Here is a 13038-nt window from a genome sequence, read left to right on the forward strand (position 1 = left end):
TTGAACAACCACGCTCCACCTCCAGGACACATTGCTCATCCCCTCACTTAAGTATGAATTTCTTGTTTTAAAATTTAAATACATCATAAGTATGCAATAAAAATTAAGACTTCTTTTTGCCTATTTTCAAATTCAACAGCGCCCACCTGACAAATTAATTATTGCTCACTGCATAACTCTTCCAAACCAATGACATCATGATTTGAAAATTGAACCACTCCTATTGCCTGTTATATTTTAAAATGGTACGTCTTCGCAATATTATCTTACATAGCCTTCTTATATTGTAAATAAATCACCTAGAGATAGAGACAGGGAGAGGGAATACTTGATCACAATTGAAAGTTGAAACCATATTTAACTTGCATTAATTTGTCAAACAAGAAGTGAAATGAAATATAACTCAATTTGTTCCATACCAATCTAACAAATAATTCATGAATCAATAATCTTACTATTACTCTCAAAACGAAGTTCGTACAAACACAATGCACCTCTGAGTTTCTTATTACTATGGATGAATGATGGTTGCCACCACCAGTCAAAAACTCAAAAAATTACAAAATAATATGACAAAAGGCAAGCAACATTCATAATAAAGCAATCTTGGCAAGAAAACCTGGCTGCGCCGAAGAACCATAACATCAAATATGTACCTAAATGGGTACTTGAATCCCGAGCTAGTATTCAGAGATAGTCGATCATTTTACAACCAACCCCCTCCGTTATCAAAAAATGAAAAAATAAATGAATAACAAGCAAGAAGGGCGTCCAAGAACATGAGAACTGGAAAACACAAACTTCCTTGCTTTTTACTTTTTTCTTTTTTCATCCTTATTGTATTTTAATTTTTTTATTGTCCTTTTTCCCTCACCATTTCTTTTTTCTATTGCTCTGTAGCTTGTATTGGGTCAGTGATAGAAATTTCAACAAAAGCAATTACAGTATAAAGTTCTTTTTCCTTTTTTTTTTTTTTTTTTTTCACATAGCAATTAGAGTATGAAGTTACGCTTCTGAATTCCTGGCTTGGAAGAAATTCCCGAGCAGCCTCTGATCAAAAACCATATTTGGCACCTGCACGACAAAATGAACATATTTAACCAATGGGGAAGCAGGAGAACGCCCAAGGAATGGGGGAGGCAATCAAACCTTGTTTCCAAAGAAGATTTTAGTATTATTTGCTATGGCATCAATAAATCTGAGTTCTAGATATTCGGAGGTAAGCTTCAACTTGTTGGCCTCAGCTTCTTTTATAGCCCTGAGAATGAAGACGTCAATGTTAGGGGTTACTCCATTACAATTTCTGCTTATACTCGCACAAAGACAGGATAAGAAACAAAAATGTCTTTTTACTGGTAGAAATTGGCATCAGTCAAGCTCTTTTCCCGAGCCATGTACATCTCGTTCTCAATCCCCTCTTGCTTTTTCAAACCTTCCTTCTCCATCAACTTCTGCTCTATCTGGATCTTACTAACTAGAGCATTCTTCTCAGCCTCACTAATAGCTATCTTCTTATTTGTCTCTGCCTCTTTCTCACTTACTTTCTGTCTCTCCATTGCAATCAAAACCTACAAAAGACATCCATCATCCAAGAGAAAAGACTAGCTTAGCATTACTTAATCAAGCCAACTCACTAAAATATGAATAATAACTGAAAAAATAAATGAGAACAAATGTTACATCAGATCATAATTTGGGAATCAAGAACAAATACTGTTATGGACAAGTACTAGTTGTCTATTAAGAAAAAGAAGAGCAAGTTATATACATGGGAAAATATAGAAAATGAAAGATTCCATTTACAATGTCAAAAAACTAATTCTAATATAAGCAGGATGTTGTAGTAGCATCCCATCCATGAATTCTCAAAAAAAAAAAAAAAAAATCTTCCTTGCCACCATTCCCTTCAACTTCACAGGTAGAATTTTGTATCACCGCAGAAATCTGCTATTTTTCTCCCCTACAAAATAGACATTTTACCACAGCATTTTCATCCACTTGCATGCAGTAAAGATCCAAGAGTCCTCCATGAAAGGAGTCTCACCACACAAACCTTACAATGCTCACACAAGGCTTCCTTTTACCAGCAATGCACCCATAATTCCACATTAGCGTCATTCTCTATCAGAAATCTGCATGGAGGATAAGTCCCTTGAGGAAATTTCTATAAATAAACTTGTTCATAACAACCAAACTGCCAAATTTGTTTTTGAGTAGATTGTATTTTTCAACCTGCTGAGGATACTTGAATTTTTCTCCTATGCTTGCCAAGAGAAAATTCAACTCAAATCCTTACTTAGCTAGACACTGACATGGGAATAAAGGCAGATAAGCCGTCTCCAACTCATCTCCAGCCTCACCAAAAATAAAATTCTCCACTCACTTCAATGCCCTGACCCAACCTGACCAACCCCCCCCCCCCCCCCCCCAAATGGTCAATTCTTCATTCACTTCTATAGCCCCAGCACTATAAACCTATAAATCTAAAGCTTTTGGAAGGAAAAAATAGAGCCAGCATTTCATTAGCCCATCACCAACTAAGCCATTTTAGCCACAAAATCCAAGCTCCGACAGTACCCCATCAATAAGAATGGAAATGGATTAAGATTGGTTGCCACCGGGGAGCACTTCTCCCAATCAATAGTTGAATATAAGTCTACCAATATAGACATCGCCTGACCCAGTGAAGCAACCAGTTGCTAATGTTTGGTTCCATAAGCTCATCTAATCCACAAGAGAGTTCACCGAGGAATATCCCATCTCTCCTCACCCCCTTCAATTCCCACCAAAGGTCACTTCTCCACATATCTTCATTAACCCCAACTAATGTGGGGAACACACACACACACAAAGTCAGCATCCAAATATTTCAAAAACATAACCAAGTGCCTTCAAAAGAATTTCATCCATGACAAGCCAGCTCTCTGATGCAACTTCTTTACACCATACCATTATGAGCGTACGATAGTGAATGTTTTACTGGAAGAATAACTGTTTTGCAGCAATAACAAAGAGCTATAAAAATCTGTTAAGACCATATAAGTCACTCAAAAAGTCATATCTAGAGAAAATGTCAGACTAACAACAGAATCATTGCAATTTTTTTTTAAAAAAACAAAATAGAGCAACCCAAAATAGGCCAGATTTGTTTTCACACTCTCACAAACAGTTACTCGCCCTCCATTTTATTTCACTGAACACTTGAAAGGAAAGGAAAATAACAGAAGACTTAATGATAACCTTAGTGCGCTCCTCTTCCATTTGCACAAAATTGCGCCTTATACTATCTGGGATATTAGGCTTTGTCACACGTACACTGATAATTTCGATACCTGGGGCATAGCGTGTACAGTCAACTTGAAGAGCATCTTTCATTTTTTCATCAATCTGGAAAAAAAAAAATGGTATTGACAAATATAGATGCCAATCATGAAAAGAGGAGAGACAGAGAAGGAAATTTTTAAGCAGGAAAAAAAGTATATAAATAGTCAATTTGTTAATGACGTCCCACAATTTTCTGTTTCATGTGTGAAATGCTAATTTCCACATCGAGATCGAGAGAGAGAGAAGCTAGCAATTCAACAAGGTTACAAGAACCCTCTAATTTCCTTGACAATTATATTGATTCCCCAATTACAATAATGACCATTTACCAAAAAGGATCATATGTTATCATTCATGGTTTTAAATTATGGTTGGTTAGTTTAGTTTCTTGCCTGATCAAACATATCAATATAGACTTGTTGAAGGGAATGAGCACTGCAAAATTGATTGATCTCGTGATGAATCTTGTCATATATCCATGTGTTGTCATAATGAATACCGTAGTTGAGCAGTGTGTCATACACATAATCCTTACGAAGCCTATTGACAACCTAGAAGGAATTCCAAGTAATAAATATAATTCGGTCAAAAAAGTGAACCTTACAAACATTTCAGTAGTGGGAGGGTGCCAAATAGACAAGACTTATAGCATATTAGCATCTCACTTCTATCTTCTCAAAGTTGATCATAACACCCCCCTTTGTACCACATGGGATATCCCTTACCTGCAATTTATCATAGAGTCCAACAGAAGAGTCCAGAATTTAATCTGTGAATGTGATTTAATAATTCATTTAAAAAATAGATAAAAGCAATATGGCATCCTTAGTGATAATTAAAAAATAATAAATTTCACCAGATCAGTTTGCAGGGTCACTTGAATGGGCTCAAATTGGGTTATCAGGGGCATCTTCAGATGGAATCCTATAAATTTTTCAAGTCAGTCCAAGCAGGCAGTTAAAAGCTCTATGCAAGTAACAATGGAAGGAAGGGAGAACAAGGTGAAGAAAACATGGCAATCAAACCTGGATCTGTAATTATATTTAAGAGGGCACCTCCTCTCCAATAAACCCCAACATGTCCTTCTGGGACTTGATGTAAAATGGATAAGCCACTTTTGAGAGTTGATGATGATGGGATCAGTATCTGTAATTATCATGGAACATCATAAATTGCGAGGCTTGAGTAAAGTTATTTCTAACGCATTTTCTAAGTTATAAGGATTCAAATAATATCCCTAAATTGTCAACCCAGCTATAACAGCATCTACAAATCATTATAAATAATAAATAAATTACTAATATTATTATTAAACAAAAAGGAGCTTTTACATTCTACAGAAACTTTCAGCCTTGTTTTTAATATTCCTAAAATGTCACCACAACTATTCTCTATTGCAATAAAAGCAACCACCAAGGATACAATTTAAAAAAAAATAAAACACAGTTACTTTCTGAAACTGAAGAAGAGAGCATTTTCAACCACAGAGAACAACACAATGTGTGTGCCACAGTTAGTTATTTTAAGTTTCAAACACATGTAGCAGGTAGTGTCTGCAAATTACGCCGTCTTAAGACACTAGAGGTTCACGGACATGCCATTGCAAACAATCAAGTCCACAAAGGAGAAAGATCAATCATCTTTTTCTCCAAGGCCATCTAGATGCATGCCACCAGAGGCATCCAGCACCTGCATCAGTAAGAGCAGAGGCTCTCATGCATAACGCATTTTAAATTTTTTATGTTTTATACGATTAATTTTCCACAACTATTCATTTATAATCGCAAATTATTATAATATCAATTTGGAATAGCATTAGAGTACTAATCAAAACAAAAGGTAAACTTTTCACTACATTGGATTTCCTTCTCTGTTTTTTCTAAAAATATTTTGAAACAGCCTCCAAATTTTGTTCTTTTGGACTCAAACCCCATGCAGTGAGGGGGTGTAATGAAAGAGATTTTCGTTAATTGTGCGGGGGTTGTAGCCCACACTCAAGTACATGATGATCTAGCCATGCTTATGCATGCCGTCATTGCATAAATGGTTAAAACACAAACATTTCAGTAGTTGGAGAAGCAATACACCTAGAAAAGCATTTCATTAGGAGGGTTGGATATGACAATTATGAAACCATGAGCAAACCTTATGTGGCAACAGGTAGGTCATAAGTGTCACGATTTTTAGCCCAACTTTGGTGAGAAGTGCATTTTGGCCCACTAGCCACATAGTCCGTGGATTTGTCCTATAAAAGCGTCTCACATGGTCAGTGCCACCATCCTTATAAGCCCAAGGTTTTCCTAGTACACATCCAATGTGGGGTTGCGACATTTTCTCCCATGCAATCTCTAATGTCCTTATTAGAGTGCCTCTGTGCAAGATGATGGGTTCAACATGATAAAGTAACCCCAGAGTGGCTCTAATACCAAAGGTCATGGTCTTGGGCCCAACTCAATGATGTATTGTCTGCTTTGATCCACCTGCCTCCCAAGTTTGTCTTCTAAAATATAACTCACATAATTAGAGCCCAAACCATCCTCATAAGCCCAAACATCCAATGAGGGACTATGACAGTAGGGTAGTGCCTTGTCTAAGAAGAACAAAGACAATTGCAGCAATTATAGTCTAAAAGAGTCAAGAAGTGCACCCAATTAACAAAGAGATTGACATCAAGAAGACATGTTAAATGGCTGTGTACATGTCAAAGTGGGTCAAGTCATTAATGACCCATTTACCCTTTATAACTCATTATTAAAAAATAGTTTGATCCATTTATGACCTTACCCATTTAAACATGGCTAAGAGACCTAGCAAAGCGGATCGGATCGGATAATCCATGACAGATTAAGCGGATTATCAAGTGAGGATATTACAATCCATATCCTACTCATTTAAGTTGCGGACTTATGGCGGTTTGGATTAGATAATCTGTGGCAGATGGCAGATAATCCATCATTCTCATCCCTAATATAATTTTTTTTTTATCATCCGATGAACAATTTAATTTGTAACATAATAACTAAAGTAATTTAAAATTATAATTTGGTAACTGTTAAACATTTAATAACTAATCACAAAATTATATATATATATATATTTTATTTTTTAAAAACATGAATTTGGAGGCTTTTGCTTGATCACCAGAAAATTGAGTATTTGGATTTGACTTTGAATGCGAGCAGGGGACAGATCCAGAGGTGCATTCAGTAGTGCAAGAGTTGGGAGTGCGGGACTGAGCCTTAGCCAATAGAGCTTATATAATTGAATTGATGTCCAATAAGCAATGCCATATGGGATTATCAATGAATTTAGACATTAGTATTAGTGGATAGGCGGATATCCATCAAATAAAATCCTAAATCAACCAACCGACTCATTTAGAGGCGGATAAGAAAAGTTTAAACCATATTCGATTCATTTAATTTGCGGATCAATTATGAGTCGATTTAAGCGGGTCGGATTCGGTTAGGATTAACGGATTTTTATCCAATTTGCAAGATCTAATGGGTAAATCATTTGTCCATTTAATTTTAGAGCATGTAGAAGCAATTTCCAGAACACAAGGTAAAGCTTGTCGCCTCAATGCTCATTTTGAGTGCATAGGTGCCCAAATACTCAATGAGAAGATCACAAGCAAGATCTATGACTATCCTTTAGGGTTGGATTTTGGTGGCAACAAGGTTAGATTTTGGTGGTAGTGAGGAGGTGGTGCACTTCTCTAGAAGCCACCATCTCCACCTCTTCCCACCATCTTGATGTTATTTCATGGCCCTTTCAAAATATCTGAGCTATTGTATTAATTACATAATTACATAGTTAAGTTTCAACAACAACAAATCAAGCCTTAAGTCCCACTAGGTGTGGTCAACAACATAAATATTTTTCTACGAAATTACACAATCATAGGCAATTTCCTTTGACAATTTTTTAGGACTATTAAATCCTTATTATTTGTCTCATCCAAGTTATTTTGGATCTATCCCTTTCTGCTGCCCCTTGCAACAACTAGCTCACTCCCCATCACTGGTGCACTATTTGGAACACATTTCAAATCTCCAAACCATCTAAGCCACCCCTTCGTCATCTGATCTTCTACAAGAACTACCCCTAACTTATCGCAAACATGTTCATTTCTTAATTTATCTTGTAATGTTATACCACTCATTCATCTTAGAATTCTTATTTTGGCAACTTCTACCTTTTGGATATATTGTCTCTTAATGCCCAACATTCTCGTCTAGATAGCATTATTGGTCTCATAACCATTGTATATTTTAATTTTAAGGGTATTCTACGATCACACAACACACTCAAAATTTATTCTCCACAATTACAAAGTATATTTTCAAATACTACAATTACGAATATATATAATTACGTACATATCTAAACTAAACCAATTATATAATTAAGCATATACATATTATGTTCAGATAACCAAACCAATTTTGTACATGCATAATTACATAATAACATATATATTCGAATTGAGTTGTCCATAATTATGAATTACATAATTACAAAAATAGACAAACAAAGTAATAGTTACATAATTATTTACTTAATTACACAATTTAGTTTCAAATGAAATCTACGTCTAAATCGGAATATGAATAATTGTGCAATTACATACGTAGATATATGAATTATAGCATTAATTAAATAATGTAGTTTAGTTTTAATGAGAAGTACAACCAATACCATAATTACAGATATATCTAACCCAACTAATTGATTTGGATGAGCAAACCAAACCAATTATATACATACATAATTATGTAGTGGTGTCACGTGCATATTCAAACCAAAATATCCATCACTAGATTTACATAATTACTTACATAAATATCCTAATTATGATATTAATTAGGTAATCACATAGTTTAGATGAGAGGTGCAAACATGCAATCAATACCATACTTGCATACATATCTGGACTGAAGTGTCCATAATTACATACTTACATACATCGGTATCCTAATTATAATATTAATTACACAATTACATAATTTAGTTTCAAATGACTTAACGAGAGGTGCAATCAATACCATAATTACATACATATGTGAACCAAACTAAATACATAATTATGTATAGACATATTAACTGATTTGGACACCCAAATCAGGACCCAATTACTTACATACATAATGATGGGCATAGATATACGATTATAGCGTTAATTACGTAATTTAGTTTCAAATGAGGTGCATCAATATCATATATAATTATGTACATGCATAATTATATACATACATGAATTATGAAGCAAACATTACCTAATTACGTACAAAAATATTAATTGGTCCAAATAATTGAACCAAACCAAATACATTCCTAAATAGTTAAACACATATTCAAACCAAACTATCTATAATTATGCAATTATGTACATACGTGTCCAAACTATAGTTTTAATTATGTAATCATAGTTTAGTTTGAAATTGACATGTGCATTAATCATTTTAAAGTTATAAGTAGACCATACAAAAAATTTAAATGAGTTGATGGCTCAAGAAGGTAAACTCATTTCCACACACTTGAATTTCTAGTTCTAAATTGACCACCCATTTATTTGTATAATTATGAACATATCCTGATCTGTTTATTTATGGTGGATATAGGCGGGTTAATGGGTATGGATTATAGCAGCCACCTCTAGCATCAACAAATTTATTGTGAAGGGAATATTATTATCATTTAAGATTTTTTTTGTATCATTTCTATTTTTAGTTTTTAGTTTTCGTTTCATTATAGTAAAGAAGTAGATTATGATGTGTTTGTTGCATTAGTTTTTTGTTTCCATTGTTGGTTTTCAGCTGTGTTCAGAAAAACTGAGAAACATACTGTGTGAATTTAAAATATAACTAAAATATAAAATCATACAATTTCAAAAACTTTTAAAAAAAAAATATGCCATTTAAAAATTATTTCATTGTTTTTCAATTTTCATGAAGATTAAGTTCAGTGTTTTAAAAGGAGAAGGTGTAAGGCGAGGCGTTTTACCCTCCTTCAGGCGAGGCGTAAGAATTTTGGGAATGCATTTTTTAAAATAATTAATAGATAAAATCAATTTAAATATAGTAAAAAATGAGAAAAAAATTAGAATAATGGAGAAAAAAATAAAAACATAATTTTTAAATATCATATAAGCCAATTTTAGATAACAAACACGAATAATGCATGTTAAAAAATAAGCATGAGCCACATTACCAAAAGAATAGAAAAAGCCAAATTAAAGCATCATCCACTAATTTCTAAGAATATAAAACTAAATGAACAAAATTCAGCAGCAGATCAAATTGGAAGGGTCTATGACTCGTTGGAGAGAGACGCGAAGCTTGGAGGAATCGTCAAAGAGGGAGAAGGAGCAAGAGAAAAGCTACGAAAGCTTCGTCGAGTCGTCGGAGAGGGAGAAGGAGCTAAAGGAAAGCTACGGAAGCTTCGTCGAGTCGTCGGAGAGGGAGAAAGAGCTAGAGGAAAGCTACGGAAGCTTCGTCGACTCGTCGGAGAGGGAGAAGGAGCTGGAGGAAAGCTACAGAAGCTTTGTCGACTCGTCGGAGAAGATTGGAGGCTTCGACGAGAGAAATCATTGACAGAGGAGAAGACTGGAGGCTTCAAAGAGAGAGTAGAGGCTTCGTCGAGAGAGTAGAAGAGAAGAAGCTTCGCGGGAGAGAGGGAGGATAGGCTTTTAGGTGCGTTCTGGATTTGACTTTTTTAATTTATGTTTTAAACTTAGGCCTGGCAAAACGGGCGGGCGGGCCGGGTTTGGACGGGTCACTAACGGGCCGGGTCATAAACGAATTGGGTCATAAACGAGTCGATGTTAAACGGATCACACACATGCCAACCCTAACCCGCCCATTTAATAAACGGGCGGATAACAGGTCACCCGTTTAAAAATATATAATTTTTTTATTTTAAAATTTCATATAAAATGACATTTAAAAAAAAAAACAGTATTATATTTATTAATTTCTAAATAAAAAGAATATAAAATGTAAAAAATAATACATCCCTTTAATGAATATATTTTTTAAAAAATGTAAAATTAAAAAAAAACACAGTGTGACTGTGTGAGTGGTCCGAGTGGAGCAGCTAGAGACTCAATTTCAAAAATTAGTATATAGTCTAATGAAATTGTTTGAGATGGGGGGTTTGGATGACTTGCGCCCCAATCAACTTTCCACATAAAAGGATTTCTATCCTAAATCCTAATTCTTCTTTCCAAACTTCCCTAAACCCATTCTCTCTGTTCTTGATTTCTCGGATCAACTTTCCAGGAAAAACATCATGGGAAAATTCAAAAACTTTACAAACAAGAGTTGTGATCAAGAAGTTCCAAAGAAAAATCTTTGCCCACGAATGCCAGACAGAAGAACTCATTACTGTAAAAATTGAAAATTGGAAAGACTCCGGCCGTCCGGCGCAGAGGAGGCATTCCGAAATGCAAAAGCCAGATATTGGGCACAGATCAATGGTCTCCACTGCCCCTGCCAAATTTCCGTGCTTGACTCAAACATCTACATTGATGAAATCAACTGGGATTCGGAAATAGTCGATTTCGAGCTGTTATCGAGTCTGGGAAAGGCGATAGATGAGCACGAAGAAGAAGAAGAAGAAGAAGAAGAAGAAGAAAAGTTCGAAGCGGATAAATATTCCCACCTCTCGCTTGATCAGAAAATTGAGCCTACAGGGAGTCGGGAACTTTACTTAGCCTTAGGGTTTTTTTTTTTTTTAAGTGTGACTGTGTGTGATTGTGAACAGTGAGGTGTGAAGTCGGTGAAGGCTTGAAGAGAAGGAGGGCTGAACTGAGAAGCAGAGAAGGGGGAAGGGGCTGACCGCTGAAGCAGCGAATTAACGGGTCACCCGGCGGGTGACCCGCCCAAACCCACTTAACCCGTTTATAAACGGGTTGACCCGTGACCCGCCCAATTATTAAATGGGTTAACTTTTTCAAATTCGGACCCGTTTTAAATGGGCGGGTCCGGGTGACCCGACGGGTTATAACCCGTTTTGCCAGGCCTATTTAAACCAATAACCCAAAAGGCGTACACCTTGACATTTGAGGCGTAAAAAGGCGACCCTTTACGCCTGTTTCGTATGAGGAGGCGTACGCCTTTGTGGAATTACACATTTCCACTTACGCCTTAGGGCGTTCTAGGCACAAATCGCCCTCAACTACGCCTTTTAAATCACTGATTAAGATTGTTCTCGTAACATTAAAAAGTGGGTTTTGAAATACAATAATCAATTTAAATAATTTTAATAACCTCTATTTTTATTATAATATATTTTTAAAAATTATTTTTATTATTTTTCAATCTTCATGTAGATTAAGATTGTTCTTGTAACATTAAAAAGTGGGTTTGGAAAAACAATAATTAAGTAAAATAATTTTAATAATTTGTATTTTTATTTTAATAATTTTTTAATTTACATCTTTTATATTTTAAAAAATTATTTGATTCAAGGACAAAAGAATGAGCATTTGTTCAATCAAGTTTTAAATTTGTATTAATTTTATAAATACAAACCAAACTTGCTGGTGTTTTTATTCGTTTTCCATTTTCATTTTCATAATTTTTGACAGTAATACACATGAATATTAGCCAGTTCCAAAATGTAAAAGACATTTTTTTTTTCTAGAGGGGCCAATGAATGAAGAAGTTGAGCCCTAAGAGGATCTGGGTTAGTTACCACTACCACTTGCCAGGTGCCTGAATAGAATTATTCATCACTTCTTAATCCCCAAGCAATCAATTACTTAATCATGTACGGCACGAACAAATGGAACCAGAGCTTCAAATTTTACAACAGGAATGAAGCAAATAAAATGAATCGGCAATTGGCAAGAAGATCAAACTGAGGAATCACAGTATAAACCCTAGAATGCGATGAACAGAAGCGGAGCATTACAGAAGAATTAATCAGATTCGAAACAAAAAATAAAAATAAAAATGCGAGTAATCAGAAATCAAAGAACAACTGAACTGCTAGTCATTACTTTAAACGAATAGAAAACACAAAAGAATGGACTGAGCGAGCAGGAAGCGAAAGGGACTAACCGTGGAGAAGATGGCGATGAAGGAAATGAAAACTGTGACAATGGCGTTAAAATTGCCGCCGCCGCCTTGCCGAGGTGGTCGGGTTGCAGCCGCTCCCTGTCGTTGCGCATCCATTGTGGGCGGTACTACTTGGACGGGTCAAAATCAAGAAGTCTGGTAGGTGTTTTTCTCATTTTGGTTTGGCGAGGATTGGCTTTATAACAGGGCAAGAGAATAACTTTGCGTGTGGAAAAAGCTTAATGTCATCGTTTAAAAAATATAATTTATTTATTTTTAAAAATTTTAAACCTTTCATATAAAATAACATTAAAAAAAAAAATCCTTCATTTTATTTTTAAACGTGCCAATCCCAACCCGAACTCGTCTAACCTATTTAATAAATGAGTTGGATCTAGATTGACCCGTTTATAAATGAGTTCACTGTATTAAATTCAAACCTAATTTAAACGAGTGGATCACGAGTAATCCGTCGGATTTTAATTCATTTTGTTATCCCTAAAAATCATGTCATATATTTTACATTAATGATTAGAAACCAAATCTAGATTTTGATTTCATATTTTATGCCTTAAATTTTAAACATAAAGTTTACAATTCAAGTCTTTTTGGAGAAGATTTCTTGACCTTTAAGAGTATGGGATTATGA

General features: G+C 35.1%; 1 protein-coding gene across 1 annotated transcript; it reads right to left on the bottom strand.

Moving 5' to 3' along the window:
- Window positions 1-426: 426 nt before the first annotated feature.
- On the bottom strand, window positions 427-12617 carry LOC131154048 (uncharacterized). Its single transcript, XM_058106531.1, has 9 exons — window positions 12393-12617; window positions 4350-4470; window positions 4181-4248; window positions 3990-4049; window positions 3717-3875; window positions 3241-3387; window positions 1354-1568; window positions 1150-1258; window positions 427-1074 (listed from the first exon to the last, which is right to left on the bottom strand). The coding sequence occupies exons 1-9, from the start codon at window positions 12504-12506 to the stop codon at window positions 1006-1008; spliced, it is 1062 nt and encodes a 353-aa protein (XP_057962514.1). The 5' UTR covers window positions 12507-12617; the 3' UTR covers window positions 427-1005.
- Window positions 12618-13038: the final 421 nt, after the last annotated feature.

Source organism: Malania oleifera, chromosome 4 (assembly GCF_029873635.1).
Source record: "Malania oleifera isolate guangnan ecotype guangnan chromosome 4, ASM2987363v1, whole genome shotgun sequence".
Classification (NCBI taxonomy): Eukaryota; Viridiplantae; Streptophyta; class Magnoliopsida; order Santalales; family Ximeniaceae; genus Malania; species Malania oleifera.

Bases quoted from the DNA above. Each gene is read 5' to 3' on its own strand.
- LOC131154048 (XM_058106531.1), bottom strand. From the start codon at position 12,506: ATGGATGCGCAACGACAGGGAGCGGCTGCAACCCGACCACCTCGGCAA. The intron at 4,471-12,392 runs GTTAGTCCCTTT...TGATAATTACAG, and splicing joins TCATCGCCATCTTCTCCACG to ATACTGATCCCATCATCATC. The intron at 1,569-3,240 runs GTTATCATTAAG...TGTCTTTTGTAG, and splicing joins TGGAAGAGGAGCGCACTAAG to GTTTTGATTGCAATGGAGAG.